This window comes from Pecten maximus, chromosome 2 (genome assembly GCF_902652985.1).
Source record: "Pecten maximus chromosome 2, xPecMax1.1, whole genome shotgun sequence".
Taxonomy (NCBI): domain Eukaryota; kingdom Metazoa; phylum Mollusca; class Bivalvia; order Pectinida; family Pectinidae; genus Pecten; species Pecten maximus.
In genome coordinates this window covers 38,992,358-39,002,932 of record NC_047016.1, presented here as the reverse complement: position 1 = coordinate 39,002,932, position 10,575 = coordinate 38,992,358, and the positions used below count along the sequence as shown (strand labels likewise).

General features: G+C 36.8%; 1 protein-coding gene across 1 annotated transcript; it reads left to right on the top strand.

Annotated features, from left to right (window-relative positions):
- The first annotated feature begins 2,115 nt into the window (after window positions 1–2,115).
- On the top strand, window positions 2,116–4,243 carry LOC117322033. Its single transcript, XM_033876742.1, has one exon. The coding sequence runs from the start codon at window positions 2,145–2,147 to the stop codon at window positions 3,717–3,719; it is 1,575 nt and encodes a 524-aa protein (XP_033732633.1). The 5' UTR covers window positions 2,116–2,144; the 3' UTR covers window positions 3,720–4,243.
- The last annotated feature ends 6,332 nt before the right edge of the window (window positions 4,244–10,575 follow it).

Sequence of the window (10,575 nt, the reverse complement as noted above, 5' to 3'; positions counted from 1 at the left end):
TTGTATGATTTTACTGTTTTTGTCTGTAGAATGACTTGATTTAGACGATTTTCTTTCATCGACCTCACCTGAAGAAGTAATTTGATAAGTGTAATAGCTCGATTTAAATACCGGACATCCAAAACCTGGTGATTTATTTGTTTAAATAGACATTATTATCAAACTCACACCTCCACACAATGGACATTATTACCAAACTCACACCTCCACACAATGAATACTTGTTTTAAATGTTATTAATTGTTCTGGAACTATGTGTTGCACAACCACAAACAAATAATTAAAAATAGACATCAAGCAGGTCACCATATATGTAACAAACACAACTTCTATGAAATTAACATAACACTTATATAAGGCCTTATAGTGGTCCCCGAATGGATCAGTGCTTAAAATGGACCCGACTCCTCATCTTTATAGGGGTATATTTTATGACATTATGTAGTACTCATAAAAATAAAGCGATGAGCAGTGAGAGTACATGTATTTGATTAATCTATCGTTATTATTCATGGGGAATGTTATAAAGACACTAAAAAAAGAAATATGTAAATGCGAATTATCAAATATGGTTTAAATTATAATTACATTATATTTTTTATTATAATATTTAAAATGACAACAAAGAGCGTGCGGCTTTAATGAAACACAGGGCCAAGTTAGTATGACAAAACGTTTGATACGTTTACCCTTTGGCTCAGAATCAGAATTTGTATCCTAAAATGCCAATTTGACAACGAAATCTCATATTTTAACATTATCACACAGGTCCTTCGCTAATATACAACTAAAGTCCACGTTTATTTACTTTTTACTGATCTCTTGAAATACACTGTCTTAGGTTGTGACGTGGCCCTGTGAATGGTACGATATATACCTATAGGAGCTTGACACATATTCTTAGTTTACTGTCCAATTATATGTATTGTAAGTATATATATAGTCCGAGCGGTTGGTCAGTTTCCTAATTAGTTTAGGCTTCAGCACTAATTTATCTAAATACGAATAAAACTATACTGCGAGCAATTTTAAAGGGGGTGAAGAATGTTTTTTGAAATGATTCACTGAAAACCGTTAATGACTGGCGATGTGCCGCCATTGTTACAATTAGTAAGCCCAGGGGTTGAACCGCAGTATAGTTTATGTGAAAACGAAATCTATATCGAAGGTGGGTGTGTTGTGGTGGTGTAACCTGATGGTAAGATCACAAGTTTAGTCAGGACACGGGTCATAATATTTTATCCTTCGTCATTTGTGTTAGTATATCACATAAGAAAATCCATATTAGATATATTTCTTCTTTGCTACAATAAATTGAGAAGCAACGCCAAATTATAAGGACCAAACAAATCGGAACTCTTTCTTCGCTGGAGTTACAGCAGAGAGTGTGGTGACACTCCACCTTAAACCTAGGACTGTAGAGCAAAGTCTATGATTAAACTTTTAGATGTATTGGAGCGACAAAATGCCCCGTCAGTAACCAAGAAGAGGTTTAGAACATTTTAGGGTCACTAGATTTGTTAAATGGATGTTAAGTAAATGAAAAACTGACCTGGTTCCACTTCCATTGAGGCAAAGTCGCTCTAAGTTTCGCCCAATTATCGTACAAACGTAATACGTAAAAAAATGGAGGTTGTGAGGGAGGTAATAGTAAATAAACTAAGCACTAGACACCTTTCTAGATAAAACTTTCTTAAAACACTAATAATTCTCGTCTTCAAGGGAAGATAAAACCGTCCGACAGACACAAGCTAAAGTCATAAAACATAGACAACCATATCTCCATTAACAGATACATGAGGCTGTCAAACACGCATTTGCTTCTTAACTCTTATGTAAAGATTTCGTTAAATTAATATTTAGGTTTATTTAATTTCCAAAACGGAATAGAATGAAACAAAATCTATCCTAAACATTAGTTTTTCTTATCATTTTAATCCATTCTAAATCCATATTTGGCTTTTTCTTTTCTTTTCTTTTTAAAGAAAAGGGTTCACATTACATCACAAATTTAATTATACAGTTTAAAATTAATAAAACTTAAGCATCATACTAAATAAATAAACCTACCCTAATTCGTTTACGTTGGTTTCTTGTTTTTGCAGATGAAACTTCATTGCGAACATAACTGAACGACAAAAAAGATGGCGTCGTCTGTGGTAAGAAAGAACAAGGCATTCGGGAACCCTATCCGGATCTGTCCCCAGCATCCCCGGAAGAAGATCGTAAGCGTGTGTAACACTTGCGGTGAGCAGTTTGTATGTCTGCTATGTATCGCCGCGGCCCATACCGGCCATCGTCTCGTGGAGACGGACGATTACCTTAATGTGAAAAAAGTCTCACTTTCTGGTCTTCTCGTAGATTCCGACGCGAAGATAAAAACTATCGATGAACGGGTGGAGAAGGTTCAGCAATTTCGAGTGGACAATAAGAAAGTTTTAGAACACACCATTCAAGCTGTGAATAATAGAGGCGCAGAACTGAAAGCCGAAATTGATAAAATCATTCTAGATTTCACTCAGCGCTCCCGAGAGGTTTGTGAGAAGAATACCGATATACTCGAGGCGATGGAGAAGAGATTGCTTACACAGCTAACAGACATTACCGCTATTGTAAACAAATGTAAAACGGCCCTAGCAAATGACAAAAACGCTGATATGGGTTCGTTAGAGAGAAGTCTGCGGGTTGAAAATGCTCGGCCCTTCAAACCTTTTCCCGTTTTACAAACGCCCGGTCTGATAGCGGAAGAGGATCCAGCAGCCCAACAGCTCATCCTGTTCGGCTCAATGAACCTCAAAGATTGGCGACTCGAAATATTCGACCCAAATGAAGATGACCTCATTTCAGATGCATCGAGCAGTATCACTGGAAATAGCAAGCTGAAGACAGCCACAGTGAAAGCCATCGCGTCCTTTCGTCACGTGACACAAGGTCGGATTTCGATTGTCGCCCCTACCTTGGACGGGAAGGCCTGGGTGGTGAAGGGCGGTAGTTGTGAGGCTGACCTCATGTTGCAGTCTGGCGATACGAAGCAGACGACTGTGGTGGAGTCTTATCTCAATGTCGCCGACCTGATGGTAAAAGGAGATTCAACGAAGACTGTGATTCTGTGCTCCGACGGAACCATTCGGAATATCCTGCAGACTGGAAAAACCAACTTGATGTACCGCACAAAAAACACGGCCACGAGCCTTTGTGAGTCAGTTGAGGCTGGGAGTATCTGGGTAACACAAGATGACGGCAAAGTCGTGAAATATTCCAAAGATGGTGAAATATCGCAGACAATACACACGGATCCTTCTGGTCGCAAACTCTTCTCTATGCCAATCAAAGTTCGCGTAAACAGACGTACGGGGGACATGGCAGTCATTGAAGACTCGCTCCCTCGTCATGTTCTCATCATGGACAGAAGGAGCAATATTCTATTCCGTTTCCATGGAGATCTTACCCTTGACGAACGCCAAAATCATGTTCCGGATGGCGAAGGACAAGGTCGGAGTAGGTTCATCCCTACCGCTGTGTGTTTCGACAGAAATAGCAATGTGGTTGTTTGTGACGCTGGTACTAAATCAGTCATGTTGGTGGACAGGCGAGGCCGAGCAACCAAGAGTATATGGCGGGACGGCAATTTGCCGACAAGTTGCGGGACGCAACCTAATGGCGACCTGTGGGTGGGATTCTCGAATGGCAAGGTGAAAGTCCTCAGATATCTAATATAGTTAATGAAGGTCCGTCATAATCGAGACCAAACAATCCTTCCACCACACCGATGATATCATCAGGACGTCAAACCGGATAAAAGTATTATATATTACAAAAAACGTCACTTCCGTTTGAATATCGTCTCTAAGCGACAATAAACACGTGACTGAGTCCGATATGATATAAAAGTAGAAAAAAAAAAGAAAACCCGGACAGTAGAGATCTGTGCATATTAAATATCCTGTAATTATTTGTTATATGCTGCTGTTCTTGTAACGTGTGCGGTTGTATTTTAGAACGGTAGAATTATTATCAACTTGAGAATAAATGTGATATCAAAATAACGAATGTGAACTATAAACGCCCTTTATACCGCCATATTGGTGGTTGGTACAAATGTGGCTAAAGTGTAACAATTGTATGCAAGTTATATAAATGTTATTTCTACATCCATCATCATCTACTGTCCTATATTGTGTAACGTATTTAAAAATACAATATGATGTGGTGTGACGTATGTCGTCAGGATGAAAAACTGATGAAAATGTAAAAAAAAATAAAAAATGACGAAGGCTGATATGCCAGACATTTACACATTCCGGATATATCACTATACATTGTGCGCGTGCTAATTTAATTAGCCTGATTTAGGTTTTAAGATGTACAGGATGAGGGTGGGGTGGGGTTAGAGTATGGAAGAGTTTGTGCGTAGATGTAATGTGGTCTATCATTCAATAACAAATACTGGTTGTTGACCAATGCAAAATGTGGTTGCATCACCAAGCTATTGAACGTACACTAGTTGGATTTGATATTTAATTATAATAATTAGGCAAAATGGTTCCTGTTATCAATCTGTACTACTCCGTAACATAAGGATGCGACGCATCTCTCATGATAATGTAAGGAAAAGTATTTTTTTTACAAAACCAGAGATTATTCCGAAAATCGCGTGAAATTCATTATAAAATGGTTGGTTTTTGTATACTAGTGTTTAATTTTCTGTAAGATCGATGACTGGATGCTGAATTTTTCATTTGATTTGTATGTGTAGAATGACTGCGAAATAAACACATATATAACTGTATTTTTACGCGTCCATGATCTTTGTAAACATTTAGTTTAAAGAGGCTTACCCGCAGACGGACCGGTAAACGGCACATCTCCGATCACTAAATAAACTTCAGTACACGTTTCTATGTGACAAAATTAGAGGCTTTCCGACTTTATTTCTTGAAAAAAAATACAGAATATGTATTTAAAAGACGTTTTAAAACTCAACCTGAGAGGGAAATGTATGGAATATAACGGCAAATCTTCTTTGTAAATCGCCGCTGCCTTTGAAGTTATCACTGTGCGGCACTGTGCACGTGCTTGTTTCTTTGATGTGTCAATCAAATTAGACTCCACTTTATAGTGGGGACTTATTGCGGGTTGCGATTAAATAAATAATATTTAAAAAATGAGGTTTTAATATCACTTTTCAGCGTTTTATAAGGAAAATAAAATGAAAAACTCAACAATTCCAACAATCTGTCATGTGTAAAAAATCTTTTTCTATTAGCCAATTTTTCTGATCTCTCTGCGGGCAAGCCTCTTTAATTTTACCATCAGCTAATATATTACTAACCTAGAGAAACGATAGTGTAGTGTATTGAGTCTAGTCCGGGGAAGACAACTTGGCACTCATTGGGCCGTGTCCAGAGAAAACATACTGCCACGCGTGAGGGCCAGATCAGAGAAACCATCCTGTCAAACATTAGGGGCAGTCCAGGAGAAACCAGTTTGCCTCATGTTGTGTCAGTCCAGTCCAGGAAAGCCATCCTGTCATGCACGTTGGGTCTGTCCACTGAAGTCATCGTTTTCAGTCCAGGGAGTTCATTTTGCCAAACGCGTTGGGTCCAGTCAATTTAAGGCATCCTGCCACGCGATTTGTCCAGTCCAGGGAAACGCGTTGGGTCCAGTTCATTAAGTCATCCTGCCACGCGATGTACCCAGTCCAGGGAATCCATCCTGCCAAACGCGTTGGGTCCAGTTCATTGAAGTCAACCTGCCACGCGATGTACATTTCAGGGAATCCATCCTGTGAAACGCGTTGGGTCCAGTCCATTGAAGCCATCCTGCCACGCGATGTACCCAGTCTAGGGAGTCCATTTTGCAAAACGCGTTGGGTCCAGTTCATTGAAGTCCTCCTCCCATGCGTTGTGTCCAGTCCTTATTTTTAGAATAACTAATACCCCCCAGGTTTCGTCTCCAGTCACGGAAGGCTAGTCAATCTTAAACAATCAATTTCTTCTTTCTGTCTTTCCTAACTAAAACAAACTAGAGTGCCAACAGTTTGATGACTCCTGACAAGTGTGGGGTTGAACAAAAACATTATAATCCATGTCAGTACAACACAAATTTATTCATCAAGTTATATTCATTAAAATGTCGTCCGTTATAAAATATGATCGAAATAAATATCAAATCATGAATTATATAATTAATTTTATAAGAACAATAGTACAATTCCAGTATGACAACATTACCACGCAGACAATGTTTTAACACCTCGCGAACTACAATAAGGTGGACTCTAACACCAAACCTTGGCTAATACACAATTAATTATCAATAAATTCACGCTCCGTTGATTTCAATTCCAAGTGTCAGACTACTTGATACAATAGGCATCAATTTGTCGTTATTTTATATTAACTGACAATGCTTCGTCATTTTGCTTCCGGAAAACTCACACCAAGGTTCATGTACACATTTACAAATAATGTAACGATACAATCGGAAAACCATTCGGACCTTTCCGTCAGTATTAGGAATAGTTCGTGCGGTGACGGAAAAGCCCGATTGGTTTTCCGGCTGTTGGTCGACATGTACTAGTAATTATTTATGCTTAAAATAGATCGTCCTAGGTCAAACTCTCAACTTGTCATATACAGTTAACTTGGCATACTCGCTTATGATATTTCTCGTTGATAAAAACAATTCCTTTATCCATTCAAAAAGTGCGGTACACAAGAATTCCATGCGGTGGACATTTGTGTTTAAATGTTCAGCCATGTATAAGATGTACAAATGTATATGATTGCATATATTGCATGTATATTTTGAAACCTGCTGTTCTATAACAGGTAAGATAATATAAGTGTTCTTTGATTTTGATTTTGATTTTGATTTTTATTGACTTTGCAGAGATATTGTTTGCTGAGTGTAGTTGTAAAATGTTGATAAAGTTGTGTACTAACAAAATGTTGTTATAATTCAATACCTTTTCAATCGGAAGATACTCGGGTGTTTCAAGTAATAGGAAAAACGAATACTAAGTACTTAGGCGAAATCCAATCCAATTTATGACTGAAAACAAAGGAAGTTGTTTTACAGCAATTCTTCGGTAAAAACAGTTGTTTAAAATTCTTCGTGTAAAAGGAACCATCAAGAAGCCTGATCAAGGTAGAGGAGAATTTCTCCAGAGCAACACGAGTTTGCCGTGGTTTCACATTCAGGATGAGATGCGACAATTTTCCCCTCCAAACACTTTCTCAAAGCTAATGTGTTTCATAGAATATGGTAGTGTTGGTTACTATCTTGATATTAAGAGGATGTAATTCATAAATCACCTTCGATGTCCAAGTTCACCTTAATTAGAAACATGGCGACAAATACAGTACATGTTAAACCAATTAAACTCCCAAAATCTTATCTGCGTTGCATTGGTAGAAGGGCGATAACTCGTCCATTTCACAGTTGTATAAGTTTGTGGTGAATCCATTGACTTCAATAAGAGGAAAGGGGGAAGATAAGAAAGTAGAAAAAAGATCAGTCTTACATAGTCTATTAGACCCAATGGAGATAATTCAATGATGGGCGCCAAGATCCCCCTGGGATATCTTGTTTAAAACTAGAAAAACACAGATAACGTTTAAAAGTTTTAACGAACGAAAACGATTAGGTGATGGGGGTTCAGTTCTGGATGAAATTATTTATATTTTTTAATAAAAATTTTAGGTTGATAAAAATACCATTGTTGTTTTAATAGACATACATTATGTATTTATACTACATGTTTACTGTTGGCAAGCTGTTATCAGAATATGATGAAACGAATTAAGATTTACCTTTATTGGTAACAAAGATCAAAATTAAATCTTTGACATGATGACCATTTTATTTAAGTGATGTTTTCTAGTCTTATATACATACTGCTTATGTATCTTTCACCTGTTCTACAGCTTATGAAGATGTTGTTTGTAGGGGGAAAGTTGCCATGAGAGGGAAAGATGAAAGACGGACGACAGCCATTGTATAAAGACAGGTCCACTTGTCTTTCGGGCAGGCGGATAAAAGAATATTTTGGCATGTTTGAAAAATATAATGTTATATGCTTTGAACGTATTTTGTACAGACTGCTGTTCGAAACCCAGAAATAGTACATGGCTTTTTCAGTGCATCATAATAAAACTGTCTCGTGCCTTACACAGCCAGATATTATTCAATATTCATCCCCTCCCAAAGAAGCTAGCGGGATATATTTTAATGGATTCCGTCCGTCCGGTCCATATTGTTTCAGCAGCATATCTCAAAAACCCGTTCAAGGTAACTTCGTAAAACTCAACGTGCGTGTCAATCTTCAAGCCTGGTTGTACATTTTGCTAAATTGGAATTTATTTCCATTGTTACTTAGTTTTTATTTTTTATTTTTCATTTTTACCAAGGAAATACACAGCTTATTGCCAAAGTTGCCATGCCTGGAGCATATTTCAAGAAACATTCTGACAAGTGACAATACAACTTTATGATGCCTGATGATGGTTTTTAAAATAGTTTCCCTGTTTTCATGAAAACACATAGCCAAACTCGCTTATCTTAACTTGAGCAAAATAAGGTTAGATAAATATGTCCCATTTTCGACAGCTCCTTTGGAAGTGGATCTTTGTTGAAAATGTAATTGATTTGTTACGTTGTAAGAGACATGGACAAAAAAAACAAATAATGAATCAATAAGTATGTTACAATGCATAATAAAAGTCTACAAAATACCATAGGTCCCGGGTTTCTGTCCCGGGGTTAACAAGCTTGTCTTCTAAAGCTACCGTGCCGCTAACATCCGCTCATTTTATTTAACAGGACTGACAAAGGGAAGTAACTGGACGTAATTTTGCGAAAAAAGAATTGGCTACACTCGAGTAACGACCTATTGTAGGCTTATAGATATCGATTATGTATTTAGGTATACAAGGCCTGTCCTTGTAATTCCGAAACTTGAGAGGAAATATTTAAACATTTAAAAGACACCAAACGGAAACTAGATATGATATCTTTTATACTTCCTCGGTATTCGAACAACTCAAAACTTCATAACGTTATGGGACTGTATTTCAAGGCACGAGCGAAAACCCTCCTCGGACGGCTTCCTGGAGAAAAACGTATTGTTAGTTTAATTTATTATTACAGTAAACGGGGAAATTGTTTGATTTGAGTTGGAATTTTTACGGTATAGTTACGTTCTGGAGTTGAACTTCGGTAGGTGTTTTGTATTTTAGATATATAGTACATGTACATGAGTATTAAACACTTGCGTGATTTGATTTTTTTTTAATTTCAAGCTAACAAGACTTAACGAAATCCTAACCCGAAGTTCAATCAATCGGGACAATGGTCTGAGAATGAATCCGATTAGAGAAAATGGATTTGAGTGTTAAAACATAGCAAATATTTAAGAGTGTATTATACAGTGGGTGAAACCATTTATTAGCCAGGGTGTAACATTGATATTCACTAAAATCAATCGAAAACAGTGTATTATTAACAGTCCACGTCATGAACTTAAACAATTATTAGGATTCTTTACTTGCCGTTATCGTTAATGGTGTTTTAACAAAACGCTTCCTATCAAACCAACGTAGGAATGTCCCATACATACGTAAAACCTATTGGAAAGGTCTTGCTGTACGTGCGTTCAATAACTTGTGCCTAGTCCCTTTGTTTTATGACAATAAACTATCTTAAAACTATATGTAAATCCTGCAGTCATGTACGTGTAGTCGTATTAATTTTTTTTTTACCATAGAAAAAATATGTTGACAATTCTGATTATTGGATGAAAGAATAAGAACGATTTTGAATGGGGAAAATGAAATAAAGAATAAATACTGGTACCATTTAAGTATATATTGTACATCATTGTTACTGTTATGCCATTAAACTGAAGAGTTAAAAGAATATATTAACAAGTACAAGTTTCAATAGACAATTGAATACGCATGATTACATTCTAATTAACTGACAGTCAAAAAAAACTTTAATTTGATTTAGTATAAGTTGCACATGTACCTGTGTACACATAAGGTGGTTGTATACAAAATAATTCTTTTGATTGATGGCAGCCGATTGAGGTATCATCTTTCAACCTTGCTCGTTGTCCATGAACAAATCTAGTTCGATTTAATATCTTCTTTATAAAGCTACATACTATCAATGTATATGATTAGAATATTCAATTTCAAAGTTTTTGAATTTGGATTCTTAAAATGTCACATTTGACTATGTTGCGGTCAAATTGCGTATATAATTTAATTTGAGGTATTGTTAGTATTTAAATTACGATGTACTGTTAATGTACGTACATTTTAACATATGTTTTTATGAAGACAAAGTATCTTATTTCATTCCTTTTGACACACACCGTTACTACGTTCTGTACCTGTGAAATACATACCATTCCATTATTAGATTTTTACCTGTACGGAGTTCGCGACATTGTGTGGTACTAGTAGTTAATATTCCCGATTGATTTACCTGCCGTGTGTACTATTTATCGAATTCTACTCATTCATTTGTTTTTATCTCTGTGGCATATGTCAATTTCAAGCCGTG